Source organism: Neoarius graeffei, chromosome 11, assembly GCF_027579695.1.
Source record: "Neoarius graeffei isolate fNeoGra1 chromosome 11, fNeoGra1.pri, whole genome shotgun sequence".
In the NCBI taxonomy this organism is placed as follows: Eukaryota; Metazoa; Chordata; class Actinopteri; order Siluriformes; family Ariidae; genus Neoarius; species Neoarius graeffei.
Genome location: NC_083579.1, coordinates 27,459,265 through 27,476,137, shown reverse-complemented (window position 1 = coordinate 27,476,137; position 16,873 = coordinate 27,459,265). Strand labels below are relative to the sequence as shown.

Sequence of the window (16,873 nt, the reverse complement as noted above, 5' to 3'; positions counted from 1 at the left end):
AGAAAATCACATTGTCTGATTTTTAAATAATTTATTTGCAAATTATGGTGGAAAATAAGTATTTGGTCAATAACAAAAGTTCATCTCAATACTTTGTTACAGTATATACCCTTTGTTGGCAATGACAGAGGTCAAACGTTTTCTGTAAGTCTTCACAAGTTTTTCACACACTGTTGCTGGTATTTTGGCTCATTCCTCCATGCCGATCTCCTCTAGAGCAGTGATGTTTTGGGGCTGTCGCTGGGGAACACGGACTTTCAACTCCCTCCAAAGATTTTCTATGGGGTTGAGACCTGGAGACTGGCTAGGCCACTCCAGGACCTTGAAATGCTTCTTACGAAGCCACTCCTTCGTTGCCCGGGCGGTGTGTTTGGGATCACTGTCATGCTGAAAGACCCAGCCACGTTTCATCTTCAATGCCCTTGCTGCTGATGGAAGGAGGTTTTCACTCAAAATCTCATGATACATGGCCCCATTCATTCTTTCCTTTACACGGATCAGTCGTCCTGGTCCCTTTGCAGAAAAACAGCCCCAAAGCATGATGTTTCCACCCCCATGCTTCACAGTAGGTATGGTGTTCTTTGGATGCAACTCAGCATTCTTTCTCCTCCAAACACGACAAGTTGAGTTTTTACCAAAAAGTTCTATTTTGGTTTCATCTGACCATATGACGTTCTCCCAATCCTCTTCTGGATCATCCAAATGCTCGCTAGCAAACTTCAGACGGGCCTGGACATGTACTGGCTTAAGCAGGGGGACACGTCTGGCACTGCAGGATTTGAGTCCCTGGCGGCGTAGTGCGTTACTGATGGTAGCCTTTGTTACTTTGGTCCCAGCTCTCTGCAGGTCATTCACTAGGTCCCCCCGTGTGATTCTGGGATTTTTGCTCACCGTTCTTGTGATCATTTTGACCCCACGGGGTGAGATCTTGCGTGGAGCCCCAGATCGAGGGAGATTATGAGTGGTCTTGTATGTCTTCCATTTTCTAATAATTACTCCCACAGTTGATTTCTTCACACCAAGCTGCTTACCTATTGCAGATTCAGTCTTCCCAGCCTGGTGCAGGTCTACAATTTTGTTTCTGGTGTCCTTTGACAGCTCTTTGGTCTTGGCCATAGTGGAGTTTGGAGTGTGACTGTTTGAGGTTGTGGACAGGTGTCTTTTATACTGATAACGAGTTCAAACAGGTGCCATTAATACAGGTAACGAGTGGAGGACAGAGGAGCCTCTTAAAGAAGTTGCTACAGGTCTGCGAGAGCCAGAAATCTTGCTTGTTTGTAGGTGACCAAATACTTATTTTACCAAGGAATTTACCAATTAATTCATTAAAAACCCTACAATGTGATTTCCTGGATTCTTTCCCCCCCATTCTGTCTCTCATAGTTGAAGTGTACCTATGATGAAAATTACAGGCCTCTCTCATCTTTTTAAGTGGGAGAACTTGCACAATTGGTGGCTGACTAAATACTTTTTTGCCCCACTGTATGTGGCAGGTTAGCACACTTTGTAATGCCTCAGATCGCTGTGGAGCAGTTTGGTTTTGTTGCCGGTAAAGGGACAACTGATGCAATTCTTACCATACGTAACATCATTGAGAAAACAGTGAAAAGGCAAGATCAAGAGTGATGGCTGATGTTTGTTGACTATAGCAAGGCATTTGACACAGTCAATCATGCAGTCTTGTGGAAAACTCTCATGGATTTTGGCACACCTAAACATCTAGTTTGGCTTTTGGAGAGACTATACTCAAAAGCTACTGGAGTCATCTGAGTAGCAGACGGCCACACAGACCAGTTTCCATTTGAACAAGGAGTACGACAAGGCTGTATTGTGTCCCCCTTGCTTTTCAGTGCCTGTGGTGAAGCCATCATGCGACAGGTGAAAGAGACACTGGATGAAAGATAGGGTAGCATTGTTGGTGGAAGAGCAATATGGAATATACGTTATGCTGATGACACTACACTGCTTGCACGCTCAAAGATAGAACTGGAGAAGCAAGCAGCAGAATTGGAGAAATGCAACCTCACCTTTGGTCTCCATATAAACTCAGCCAAAACTCATGTTATGGTCCATGGAAGTAAAGAACAAATCTTCCTTGGTGGAAATGTAATCAACCAGGTAGATAGCTTCAAATACCTTGGCTCAATGGTAAGGATTGACAGAGATTCAACACCAGAGATTTGGGCTAGGTTAGCAATTGCAAGAGATGCCACCAGCCAGCTAACTGGATTGTGGAAGGCAAAAGAGATCAGCCTGAAACTGAAGAAACAATTGGTGAAATCTCTGGTTTGGAGTAGAGCCCTCTATGGTGCAGAAAGTTGGACATTAAAGCAGAGTGATATGAAGATAGTCATTTGAGCTGTGGGTATGGCGTAGAATGCTGCAGGTCAGTTGGAAAGATAGAAAGACCAACACATGGATTCGGCAAAGGGTAGGAGTTTCAGAGGAAGATGGTCTGCTTGCCCAATTGAAGAAGAGGAAGTTGTCTATGTATGGACATTGGAAATGACATTCAGATAGTCTAGTTCAGGTGACAGTAGAAGGTGAAGTAGAAGGGACAGCCTGGCCAGGACGAAGGAAAACAGGATGGATTGATAACATCAGGATGTGGACTGATGGTGGAATGGCCGTGGCCAGAGAAAAGGCATGCAAGAGAATGCCAACGGTTCTATGACGACTATGGCAATGCAGCAGCAGCAGCACAGGGCGATTCTGGAGGAAAACCTGTTTGAGTCAACCAGAGGTTTGAGACTGGGATGAAGGTTCACGTTTCAGCAGGATAATGACCCTAAACATACTGCTAAAGCTACACTGGAGTGGTTTAAAGGGAAACATTTCAATGTCTTAGAATGGCCTAGTCAAAGCCCAGACCTCAATCCAATTGAGAATCTGTGGTATAACTTGAAGATTGCTGTACACCAACACAACCCATCTAACTTGAAGGAGTTGGAGCAGTTTTGCCTTGAGGAATGGGCAAAAATCCCAGTGGCTAGATATGCTAAGCTAATAGAGACACACCCCAAGAGACTTGCAGCTGTAATTGCAGTAAAAGATGGCTCTACAAAGTATTGACTTTATGGGGGGGGGGGGGGGTGAATACCTATGCACACTCCAGATTTCTGTTTTTTCACCTTAATTATTGTTTGTGTCACAATAAAACAACAATTTTCACCTTTAAAGTGATAGACATGTTGTGTAAATCAAATAGTGCTTGCCCCACCCCCCCCCAATGCATTTTAATCCCAGCTTGTAATGCGACAAAACAGGGCAAACACCAAGGGGGACGAATATTTTTGCAAGACACTATATTTATGACTGTGTTATGAATGTTAAATTGTATAATATGCTCAATGTGAACACCACTGCCATCGTCAGTCTCATCCATCTCAACGGATAAGCATTTGTTCCTATACAGAAACATTTCGCAACAATAACACATGAGCAGCTTTTGATGTTTCATGAAGGGCCATTTCCAAACAGAGCTCCACACAAACCCACACACACGGCGCGGAGACTGAATCCCAATCACCTCTCGAGAAGCTGCAGTGTGTGGGAACATACTGCGCTGAAATTCCAGCACTGATGCAGAGGCTGATACTCTTGAGCACTCAGTGAGCAGTGTGGGTTTTACAATCCACTCTGAGGCAGTGTTCTCTGCAGCAGTTCATCCACCGTCTCGTTTCTCCCTTCACCAGGGTGTGTGTCTACGAATGTTTGGTGTTATGCCTCCATCAAGACTAAAGACCTCGGACTCAGAGCCACTGCAACCCGAGACGATACAGGCTCGAGCCCATGGAGACGACACAGGTTCAACGTCATGCTGAAAAAGCTATAGCTCTAAAAGTATTGATTTTGATCCATTATGAGATTGCAAGAGGGAATACAGACACTGGCTGGCACAGTGCAAAAGTTAGTGCTCCAGCATGCTTCCAGGTCCTATGTTTTGTTGCCTGGAAACCTAGACTTTAAATTTTTTTTTTTAATTAAAAAAAAAATAGCCAACATAATGCTGCATTTGATTAAAGCTCATAACTGGTAACTTCAGACCTCCAACTAGGAAACCTCTGAGGACAGAAAGGCAAATAAAAAATTTTAACTCTTTCAAATTTCATATTCAGATTTGGTGAAAAGAACTGCAAGATACACGTGATGATCCTTCAAACTTGTTTCCAAAAAAGGAATCTTAATCGACTGGTTCTGCTGCCTTCCAAACAAGACAGACTTTATCTCGCAAACACAACTCCATCTCCCATCAAACAGAAGACTGTCGTAGTAACAATGTCTTAAAGAATCCATGACAACATTGTTACGTATCGTATAACTGATTATAAGCACGACACATCGGATATGGTGTCGGACTAACACCCACAGTGATTATGCAACTTTATTCAACGCTGTCGAGGTCAATTCAATACAACGGGTGATAATGAAACACATAAGATTGAACGTGTGAAGCTCATGAGACAAGGACGACCGAACTATTCTTGTATTCGTTTACACACCAAACAAAGCCAGTGTCAGCACTGAAGGCCAGACGGAGTAAAGCCACAGCAGACAGGCAGCTTTACTATAAAACCCCTGTGATTCATTTCCACTTGTGGAAACTTTCCTCATATCCCGTGATGTCAGAAGAACCAACATTTAAGTAAGCATCAACACAGAGCCAAACTAATCACTGAGCAATAAAAATATTAACAGTGTCAAAATAGCACTTAATACATTTCTGCAATTGTGTCATATTTTATATATGATAGATAGATAGATAGATAGATAGACAGACAGACAGACAGACAGACAGACAGACAGACAGCACATAAAAGGTTAAATATGTTATAAATGTTATATAAATGTTATCTTTAATATGGTTGGAAATAACACCATATTACACCTTGTGTATCCATTGCAAGCTATCATGTTGCTATGGTTACCTTACAAAAGGCAAAAGTGATGTTTCACCTGCAGTATTATAAGCTACAGTACAATATGATACATGGAGAGAAGGATGAGAGTCATTTAGAAATGCCATTGCTTCATTTGAGGAGTTATTTAAAAATGTAAACAACTGAGAAGTCATTTACAAATGTGCAGGTATCATTTGAGGAGTCATTTATAACTGTGCATCATTTGTAAAATTGTCAACTAAGATAACGCCATCATTGAGGAGTCGTTTAGAAATGCAAGGGGATCAAATGAGGAGTCATTTACAAGTGTGTAAATATCATTTGAGGAGTCATTTATGACTGTCAATGAAGTTGTCAGCTAAAGTAAGGGTACCATTTGAGGAGTCGTTTAGAAATGTAAGGGTATAACATGAGGAGTCATTTACAAACGTGCACGCATCATTCGAGGAGTCATTTATGACTCATTTATAAAAGTTGTCAACTCAGATAAGGGTATCATTTGAAGAGTCATTTAGAAATGCAAGGGTATCAAATGAGGAGTCATTGAAGGAATAATTTACAAATGTGAGGGTATCAATTAAGGAGTCATTTAGAAATGCAAGAGTATCAAATGAGGAGTTATTTACAAATGTGCATGTGTCATTTGAGGAGTCATTTATGACAGTCAATGAAGGTGTCAACTAAGGTAAGGGTATCATTTGAAGAGTCATTTATAAATTTGTCAAAGGTAAGGGTATCACTTAAGGATTTTTTACAAATGTAAGCATATCAGTTGAGTCATTTACAAACATACATGCATCATTTGAGGAGTCATTTACAAATGTAAGGGTATCAGTTGAGGAGTCATTTATAAAGTTGTCAACCAAGGTAAAGTTGTTCAGAAATGTCGGGGTATCACATGAGGAATCATTTACAAGGTGTACATGTATCATTGGAGGAGTCATTTACAAAATGTGAGGGTATCAATTGAGGAGTTGTTTACAAGTGTACATCTCTCATTTGAGGAGTCATTTATGTCTGTATATGTATCGTTTAAAAAAGGTTGCATACAAATTAAAGTGCATCATTTATAAAGTCGTCAACTAATGTAAGCATCATTTGAGGAGCAAGTCGAAGTCCAAATAAGTATCACGTGAAGACTCACTTATAAAGTGTGTCGTTTCAATAAACATTTACAACTGCAAGTGTATCATTTAATGAGTCGTTTACAAAATGCAAGTATCATTTGAGGGTTGTTCAGAAATGTTAAGTGCATCATTTTAGGTGTTGCTTATAAATGCAAGTGTATCATTTGAGAAATCATTTCTAAACAACTCTGTGCATTTGAGTCGCATATAATTTAGAGCCGTTTAGAAACGCAAGTGAATCACTTGCTTGTAGCTAACAGATGTGCATTTATAATTGTGTTTTCAGAGTAAAAATGTACAAAACAGCACCTCATAGTTCCTGGTGCCAGTTTGCCTCTAAGGCACACAAGCCTACCTCTTAGTATGCAGAATGTTCCAGTGTTCACTCACTCAGCGTTCAGATACCATGACCACTGAATGGTGGAAAACTGTGAGAAAACTCTTGAGACTCCTTCCATAAATGTTAAACAAATTTCTCCTTCCAGAACATTTTTACTATATTAAGAGCTGGTCATTACTAGCCAATTACATATCGAAATTATTTATTATTGGAATTACTTATTATTATTATTATTATTATTATTATTATTATTATAAACGTATTGGAACCTATTAGGACCAGGACATGAATATAATTTGCAGCTGGAACTACTGTCAGAGCTGCTCTTATAGAAAGCTATACAACAGTTAATTCCACTAATTTGATTGGTCCAGCAGAGCGCCACAAGTGCTAATATTTAGTATAACCACACTGGGTCGTTTCATTGTTACCCCTTTTCCACTAACAAGAAACAGGTTCCTTTTTGGTTCCTGCATCAAATTTTGAGCCATTCGGGGCATTTTGACCAAAAATAAATAAATGTTCCGAACCTAAAAAGTTGGTTTCCAACTTGAACCAAAAGATAGATGTTTTTTCCAGCATGAACCTTGACATCAGTGGGCCTGTCATTCGTTTGGAGAGTTTCTACTTCTTCTCATTATTAGGTTAGTCCATGCTTGTTTTTTGAATGAAAACAAATTTCTGCAATAACAGAACAAAAACTTGCAGGTAATCAGTGCAATCCACCATCTGTGCTACTACTATTTACTTCCGTTGCACATTGTGAAAAGCCCTACATTGATAACACATCCCTGATTCCAGTGGATCCACTCAAAACTCAGTCTGATTTTCTAGCTGGCACCAAATTTCAAAGAATCCTGAACGGAACTGATTCCCTCTTGGTCAAAACACAGTACGTGTGTATTACTTTGCCAATTACAATCCATAAAATTTCACTTCCTGGTTTGAAACAGTAACTACAGCAATGTTAGCGACATCATCAGCGGACATGGCTGATGATGAAACAAGACATTTTTCACAAACTTGTGACTTACAATACTGCATGAAATCCCATCAGGTGGAAATGAAAATGAAGAAGGTACACCAATTTCACTGGAACCACCTTGAACAGGAAGATACAATCCATATACCCGCTAGCTAGCCAGCTACCTGACGTGCTAAAGTGAGTGCAGCTTCTTCAGGATCGGTTTCTGCTAGCAGAGCAAAAATAAACAAAACACTTGGCTGTATTGTACCTGAAATGTCACATTATATTACTCCTGTGTTTAGAGAACCGTTGTATAAAAGCAATACTGAGTGACCAAGAGTGCGTCTTGCTTCATTCCTACACCTATATTCAGTATAACTACACTCTTGCTTAATTAACAAATACCTTCTGACCATAAGTGTGTGCAACAACTTCACTAGTTAAGCCTGAATTTTACTGGTTATCTGCATACACATCGGAAAAGACAAGCAACTACAGTATGCGGTAACCAGAGACCATGGAATGTCAATGAAATTCACTGATCTGTCCCAATGACATGCGAACTAACCACTTTGGCGATGTGAAGTGCGCAGGTACCAAGTCTTTAAGGCAATACAATTGAAATGACTACCAATGAGAAAGAAGGATACTGTTGATTATCAGGAGACACCAACACTTTGGCTTTGGTTCCTACCACTTCAACCACATCAAAATGGAAGAGCATTCGTCAACAACCCCAAATTGTACAATTACACTCAAGTCAGACAAAAAAATAAACCAGGATGCCTGGGTCTGGACCACGCGTTTACTTCTGAAATCACTGGCATTCCCAATGAGTATACATGAGCGAATGGGTTTATATAGGGCCAAGACACTGCATGACCACGGCATGTGAAAAAGCAGACGAGGGGGGGCACGGTGGTGTAGTGGTTAGCACTGTTGCCTCACAGCAAGAAGGTCCTGGGTTCAAGGCCAGCGAGGGCCTTTTTGTGTGGAGTCTGAGTGGGTTTCCTCCGGGTGCTCCGGTTTCCCCCACAGTCCAAAGACATGCAGGCTAGGCTAATTAGTGGCTCTAAATTGACCATAGGTGTGAATGTGAATGGTTGTTTGTCTATGTGTCAGCCCTGCGATAACCTGGTGACTTGTCCAGGGTGTACCCCGCCTCTCGCCCATAGTCAGCTGGGATAGGCTCCAGCTTGCCTGCGACCCTGCACAGGATAAGCGACAACAGATAATGGATGGAGATGCAGGGTGTTTCAAAAACTTTGATATGTCACAATCTAATAACTTGGTCAATTGACCTCAAATTTTAACAGCATGTGTGGAAACAGGTCCAAATTTTATATGTTTAATGCTTTTATTGGGGGGGCACGGAGGTGTAGTGGTTAGCGCTGTCGCCTCACAGCAAGAAGGTCCGGGTTCGAGCCCTGTGGCCGACGAGGCCCTTTCTGTGCGGAGTTTGCATGTTCTCCCCGTGTCCGCGTGGGTTTCCTCCACAGTCCAAAGACATGCAGGTTAGGTTAACTGGTGACTCTAAATTGACCGTAAGTGTGAATGTGAATGGTTGTCTGTGTCTATGTGTCAGCCCTATGATGACCTGGCGACTTGTCCAGGGTGTACCCCGCCTTTCGCCCGTAGTCAGCTGGGATAGGCTCCAGCTTGCCTGCGACCCTGTAGAACAGGATAAAGCAGTTAGAGATAATGAGCTGAGATGAATGAGATAGTTCATGGAATCCACATACCTTTGAATTTCTCATTCAAATTTTGAGGAATAAATCCCACATTGCTCAACATTAAGCCTGTTCAGTTTCATTTGCCTAGACCAGACCTGGGCATTTTACGGCCCACGGGCCGCATCCGGCCCTTTGGTTCATTCTGACCGGCCCGCGTAAGGTTAATTAGAAATTAGAAAATAAACATATTTTCTAATTTTACCTCATGCATGGACTGAATGTGCATTGTTTTTATTTTGAAGTTGTGTTCAACAAAAACGCAATGCGCGCGACATGAACATGACATCCCACGAAACCTAATCCCACGATAACTACTTCCGTAATTTGTCCAGACCAACCACAAACTTGTACGTCATCCTTCAAACGGTCCAGCCAATCACATAGTGTGACGTCACCAGCAGGCACCGGAGCCCAAGCCGATCTGTAGATCTGATACCTACACCGAATCGACTGATGATCATCTGTCAGCTGTGCTTCGCATCTCCACCTCAGACATTCAACCTGACTTTGATGCACTCGTTAAAGACCAACAGAGACTAGATTTCTCTCACTGAACAAATAAAAAACTGAAAAACACCAAATGAGGTGATTAGACTACAAATGTGGGCATCATTATAATAATATGATGTATCTTGCTTGATATTTGGAGTAGAAAGACAATACTGTGATGTCTTTATTGTGTTTTGGGGTGAATGTGACTGAAAACAAAAAAGAGGTACAAACGTTCACATTTTGTTAATCATTGTTTTGGGAAATTTGATTGAATAAATGACATTTTTTGTAAGGCAACCTCGTTTTTTCCACACTCTTACCCAGGGGCGTCACTAGGAATTAAGCTTTACTAGGGCACTGCCCCCCCAACACACACACACAAAATGCCCCCCGCACAATGCACCTTAACGTTCCTGTCCCCAACCTATGCAAAGTGGATAATTCTCACGCTCTCGTGGATGAAGTTATGCGAGGAATAGGTCAACAAGACAGAAAACACATCCCAGTCCCCAAAAAATTTATTGTTGACATTTGGGCTTTTAATGCATGCTGATGCTAAACGTGTCACCTCAACTCTCACGATTCACGAACTTAGCTGGTTAGTTATGACTGACTAACCTACAACCTTAATCTTACCTCTCTCACCCTCCTCCTCCTCATCTGTCACTGTTTCCCTGCCCCTGTCTCTGTTTCATGAGAAGACTTGTCTGATATCCATCTGGAAAAATAATTTAATATCGTTTAATTCGATGTAGTTTAATGGGTTTGTTAGAATATGGTTTGCTTAATTTTGTTGCAAAAACTTTGCACTACCTTAACTCATCCAGAGCCCGTTCTCTGACTCATCCAAAGAGTAGACTCGTCTCTCCAGTAGGCTAAATGGGCTCATGGCATGCCGCACGCACGCTATGTTTACAGTGAGAATCTCCCAGACCAATCAGAAAATTAGTTAGAAAGAGGCGATAGAAGTTTGAAACACACTCTGTCCTACAACTTACAGTCGATAAATGATCTGCCAAAGAAACTAGTTTGTTATGAAAATCTTTCAACATTTTCTTACTGGGGCACAGCTGATTTTTACTGGGGTACGTGCCCCAGTCATGGTGGTGTAGTGGTTAGCGCTGTCGCCTCACAGCAAGAAGGTCCGGGTTCGAGCCCCGTGGCTGGTGAGGGCCTTTCTGTGCGGAGTTTGCATGTTCTCCCCGTGTCCGCGTGGGTTTCCTCCGGGTGCTCCGGTTTCCCCCACAGTCCAAAGACATGCAGGTTAGGTTAACTGGTGACTCTAAATTGACCGTAGGTGTGAACGTGAGTGTGAATGGTTGTCTGTGTCTATGTGTCAGCCCTGTGATGACCTGGCGACTTGTCCAGGGTGTACCCCACCTTTCGCCTGTAGTCAGCTGGGATAGGCTCCAGCTTGCCTGCGACCCTGTAGAACAGGATAAAAAGTGGCTAGAGATAATGAGATGAGATGAGACGTGCCCCAGTAAAAAAGGCCTAGTGATGCCCCTGCTCTTACTAGCTTGTAAAAACAATGTTATTTATTGCTTTATATAAAAAAAAAATACAATTAACATTATGCAGAATTTAGTTCAGCTTTTTGGTCCGGCCCTCCACAAAATTTTCTGTTTCTCATAAAAAATAATTGCCCACCCCTGGCCTAGACTATGTAGTTTCTGGGATATTTACATCTCAGATTATATATGAGTGATTCCACGCTTATGGGTACTGAAATGGGGACATGAACTTATTCATCTAAAACCATTTCTTTTTTTACCATCAGGTCACAAAACATGTAATCTTTAATGAATGATATGTTAAAAGATAACTTTAATTTTCTGAGATGTAATAAAAACATTTATATGCCAAAGTCAAGCCTATGAGTTCCAAAATGATGTCTGTTACGACTGTCCATCTCGCGTCTGTTACAAATTAATTACAATCTAGCTATATACCATGTTAATCTTATTGAAAGAATATGTATGTTTATTCTACTACACATGTTTATTAATTATATTTGCTAAAACATCACCTTCCTATGTTCTCATTCTCATCTCATTATCTCTAGCCGCTTTATCCTTCTACAGGGTTGCAGACAAGCCGGAGCCTATCCCAGCTGACTACGGGCGAAAGGCGGGGTACACCCTGGACAAGTCGCCAGGTCATCACAGGGCTGACACATAGACACAGACAACCATTCACACTCTCATTCACACCTACGGTCAATTTAGAGTCACCAGTTAACCTAACCTGCATGTCTTTGGACTGTGGGGGAAACCGGAGCACCCGGAGGAAACCCACGCGGACACGGGGAGAACATGCAAACTCCACACAGAAGGGCCCTCGCCGGACCCGGGGTTCGAACCCAGGACCTTCTTGCTGTGAGGCGACAGCGCTAACCACTACACCACCGTGCCGCCACCTTCCTATGTTTCAAAAAGTAATTCTACATTGTTAAAATTGAGAATATATATGTCCACAACACTTCTGTTACGTTCTGACTTTGGCATATAAATATGTTTTTATTACATCTCAGAAAATTAAAGTTATCTTTTAACATATCATTCATTAAAGATTACATGTTTTGTGACCTGATGGTAAAAAAAGAAATGGTTTTAGGTGAATTTTTAAAAATAAGTTCATGTCCCCATTTCAGTACCCATAAGCGTGGAATCACTATATATATATATATATATATATTTATTTTTATTTATTTATTTATTTTTTTTAAACACCCTGTATATCGGAGATAATCAGCATCGCAAGAGGGAAAATATCGCGGGACCGATAATATCGCGCAGACCTGAGCTAGAATACTGGGGGATGGTTTTAGCTGAGCTGCTTAAAAAAAAAAGAAGTGATAGGTTTGCACAAGTTGATATTTTTTTTCCCTGGAAAGCAAACATGACTGAGATGATGTTTGTGTTTGGATCAGAACTGGTAGTTTTCTTTGAAGTCTGCGCGTGCTTTTGCGTTGAGCGCAGATCCATGATGATGATGATGATGATGGAGTGCAGCACACCTACCTTGGAGGTTTTGCACTCGCATGTCGCTGATCTGCCCGATCAGTTCCTCCCGCTCGAACCAGTCAGTCCACTCCTGGCCGGCCATGACGGCAGAGCAGCTCCTCTCCTCCTCTCCTCTCCTCTCCTCCTCTCTGCACCTGGTGCGGAAACCTCTTTTCCTTTAAAATATCCCTGGGAGCCGCTCAGTGCCCATGTGTGCAGCTGTGGCAAAATCCTCCAGTCTACACTAAAGGTGCTGCTGTTTCTGCCTCCAGCTCGTGCATCATGATGATGATGATGAAGGTGCACTGAGTTTCCTGCAACACCACTTCCACCTCTCTCTCTCTCTCTTTCTCTCTGGAGTGAAATGCAGTGTGATGGTAGCAGCACCTGGGTCAGATTTCCTCTTTCCCTGTGCACGCCTACTCACCAGGGTTGCCAGAGTACAATGATCAGGGTTGCCAGATCCTTCTGAATTCACCCTAAACAGCTTCTATACCCTAGCTCAGGGGTTTTCAAATGGCCCTTTTCCACTACCCTTTTTCAGCTCACTTCAGCCCGACATGGCTCGCGTTTCGACTACCTCAGAGCAGCACGACTCAGCTCGCTTCAGCCCGACTCAGCACCCAAAACTCCCACGGTTTTGGAGTGGGGCTGAAGCGAGCCAAACCGAGCCGAGTGGGGCTAGGGGCGTGAGCAGACACTCCCCTGTGCACTGATTGGTGAGGAGGAGTGTCCTCACATGCCCACACACGCCCCGCGAGCACACTGGGATCTGTGAACACCGTAAACCCGGAAGAAGAATAATTACGAATTACGAGAATTTCTGAAGCCTTATGCGCCTCGCCTCATCTATACGCTCTTGCCAGTATCTGTTGGCGTTGTCGGTGACAACAAGCCACAGCACCAAGACCAGCAACACTAACGACTCCATGTCCTCCATGTTTATTGTTTACTATCCGGGTCGTGAGACTACCGCTTAAAAGCTCACTGATGTCACTGTTTGCGCCGCCTAACGACATCACGTGACGTCCACCCACTTTCGCTAACTCCACCCAATGTGTCCACCCACTTCCAGCCAGCACGGTTCAGCGCGGTTGTAGTCGAAATGCAACTCCAACAGCCCCACTCAGCTCGACTCAGCCCAACTCAGCACGGCACGGCTCAGCCCAACTCAGCCGTGTTGGTAGTGGAAAAGCGGCAAAAGTGTGGGAGAGTCAGCCCCCCCTTACAATTTTTGTTGTTGCTATAGACCCCTTCGCATGTTTGTAAACAAACCGACCGTTGCCAGGATGCGCGTGCAGCCTGGACCCAGAAACAATGGCGTTGCCCATAGACCGGCATTATGAGCTGTCAGATTATGCAAAACAATTGTCGTTACAAGATCGAGAATGCTACATAAATAAGTTAACTCTAACAAGTGGACATCGCCTACCGGATCCGTATTTAATTAAAGAGTGGACGGACGATGTTAGTAAGTTCCCTGGTATACAATGGCCAGATATATACTCGTACCTTATTGGCAAGACTTCAGTGTACACCCACAAAAAACTTCGTGCCTACAAGTCTTTAGACGCATATGATTATGTTATGATGGCACAAAATCTGGACTGCTTGAGTCAAGCGAGACCTCTCCTACAAACAAAATTGCATGCAAAGCTAAGTTAACATGCTAACAATATTCATTACATTGTGTAACTATGACCCAGCTAATCAGACAAACGTTACCAAAGTATTTTGCTACATCAATAAACGAAGACTAGAAAGAATAAAAAAGAAAGATTTAATAAATAGCCTGATCTTACCTGTGATGAAGTGGGCGCTGCAAACCCGCACATTTTTGATGGTGCTTTCATCCCAGTCTACACGTTTGATGGCTTGTAGCCATAGACGTCAGTGATTTTTTTGGAATGGGTGAGATCCTGCTGGAATTCTGTACATTTTAACTCCATCACTGCTACGATTCTGACACCTGACAACACAACAACTAGGCATTTCTTCCAAATATTTCTTCTCGTCTCTACCGTCGCTGAGTCTTTTTTGGGTCCAGGCTGCGCGTGCAATTTCCTCTTACGTATGAATGACGTTTACTGCGAAGGGGTCTATACTTAATGTTCCATTCGTATTTAAAAAAAATGGTTGTTGTATACATTTAAATTTTTTTATTTTACACATTTTAAACATCTGTGCTTTTTAAAACATCTTTTTTACACATTTTAAACATCTGTGCTTTTTTTTTAAACATCTTGTTTTACACATTTTAAACATCTCATAGCATCGTTAGCTAGCACCTCTTGGCAGACAACACACTGTGGCAGTGGAGCATCTTCAGATCCAGTCTATGAATAGCCAAACTTTAAATAATCGTGGTCATACTTCCTTCTTTTTTTTGCTTGTCCCAGACTCTGTCTCCTCACTCACTGTAGCTTTAGGTACTAAAAATCTATCCATTTTATCTCTGGCAAAGGCTAGCTGAAGTTTGCTAAATGTCCGCAATAGTAACTTATTCTGGTTTATTTTTCCTCACGTTGTGCCCCCCCTGAAGAACTCTGGCGCCCCCTAGGGGAGGCGCGCCCCACACTTTGAAAAGCCCTGCCCTAGCTCTTGTGTACGGACGGTGTAGTGGTTAGCACTGTCACCTCACAGCAATAAGGTTCTGGGTTTGAGCCCAGTGGTTGACGGGGGCCTTTCTGTATGGAGTTTGCATGTTTAGTCAGGCTGTTAAGATGAGAAATTGTTCACTTTGTGATGGAAGCATGAAATTTGGTACATGAGCTCAGGTGCTGGATTTTGCATGTGCAAAATCGCCCCGATATGAAAACGAGGCTAAATGAGTTTTCTTTTGTTTTCAAGATTGCTTACAAAACATGGCACATTGATTGAACCTCACATAGAGAATTTCTTCACGTGACATAGGGATACAGCATTAAGTAAATAAAAAGGCTGCCAGAAGAGCATTTTTGCAGTTCAGAGTTTTAGCTGTTAATATGGATTCATATGATCATGTGATATCAGATGAGATGGTACGGGCACATCCTGAGAAGAGATGTAGAGCATGTGGGAAGGAGAATGTTGAGGATGGAGCTACCAGGCAAACGAAAACAAGGAAGGCCAAAGAGGAGATACATGGATGTGGTGAGAGAGGGCATGAAAGTGGCAGGTGTGGTCGAGAAGGATGCGGAAGACAGGGAGCAATGGAGACGAAAGATCCGCTGTGGCGACCCCTAATCGGGAGCAGCCAGAAGAAGGAGAAGAAGATGATCATGTGATATCAAAATATTGAAAAAATACCTCTCGTCATTACTGATTACAATTCCCACCACAGAACCATAAAGAAAATTCGTTTAGCCTTGTTTTCATGTTGGGTCGATTTTGCACATGCGTATTCCAGGGTTTAGAAGCCGAATTTGAAATGCCCCCATATCTAGAATTATTATATACATCAACTTGAGCTAGTGTGCCAAATTTCATGCTTCTATCACAAAACGAACAATTCCATGTTTTTTTGTTGCTTAACAGCAAGACTAGTTCTCCCTGTGTCTTGCTGGGTTTCATCCGGGTGTTCCAGTTTTCCCCACAGCCCAAAGACATGCAGGTTAGGCTAATTGGTGGCTCTAAATTGAGTGTAGGTGTGAATGGTTGTTTGTGTCTATGTGTCAGCCCTGTAATGATCTGGTGACTTGTCCAGGGTGTACCCCGCCTCTCGCCCATAGTCAGCTGGGATAGGCTCCAGCTTGCCTGCGACCCTGCACAGGATAAGCGGTTACGGATAATAGATCAATGGTCTTGTGTCCCTTCATGGTAGAGAGTTACACAGGAGTAGATTTTCACTCCTGTCCCAATCCACTCCCACAAAAGTACTCCTGTCCTGTCCCAATCCTGGAAGAATGACTCATGTCACGTTCCTGTGTTGTGGTTTGTTTGTTTGTTTGTTTGTTTTTTCCAGGGGTGTATCTTTGTATTCAAAAGAGCATAACATTTGATTAATATTACAACAGCATATTTATATATAAAATCTGATCTATTGTTATTATGATTCCTGTCCCATTCCAGTCACGTGATTGACTCCCATGCAGTAGGAACCCCAAACAGTGACAGCCTCTACTCTCTTCTTCAGTGTTTTCCCTGATGGCAGGTCCGGTCTGACAGCTTCAGCCATCAAAGTTTCTAGGGAAGAATTACAGTCGTGGTTTCCCATTGCCTTCTACTGGATTATTATACACTCAACCCTTCCCACACACATTCACACCTACAGTCAATTTAGAGTCACCAGTTAACCTAACCTGCATGTCTTTGGACTGTGGGGGAAAC

At 42.5% G+C, this 16,873-nt stretch overlaps 1 protein-coding gene across 2 annotated transcripts in view; it reads right to left on the bottom strand.

The window, feature by feature from the left end:
- Nucleotides 1-12,940, bottom strand: part of clmna (calmin a) — an 85,568-nt gene extending 72,628 nt beyond the window's left edge. For both annotated transcript variants that reach the window (XM_060933696.1, XM_060933697.1), the window contains exon 1: nucleotides 12,584-12,940. In XM_060933696.1, coding sequence (XP_060789679.1) covers nucleotides 12,584-12,668 — 85 coding nt within the window. In that variant the 5' untranslated portion in view covers nucleotides 12,669-12,940. The remainder of the gene's footprint in view (nucleotides 1-12,583) is intronic.
- Between the last annotated feature and the right edge of the window lie 3,933 nt (nucleotides 12,941-16,873).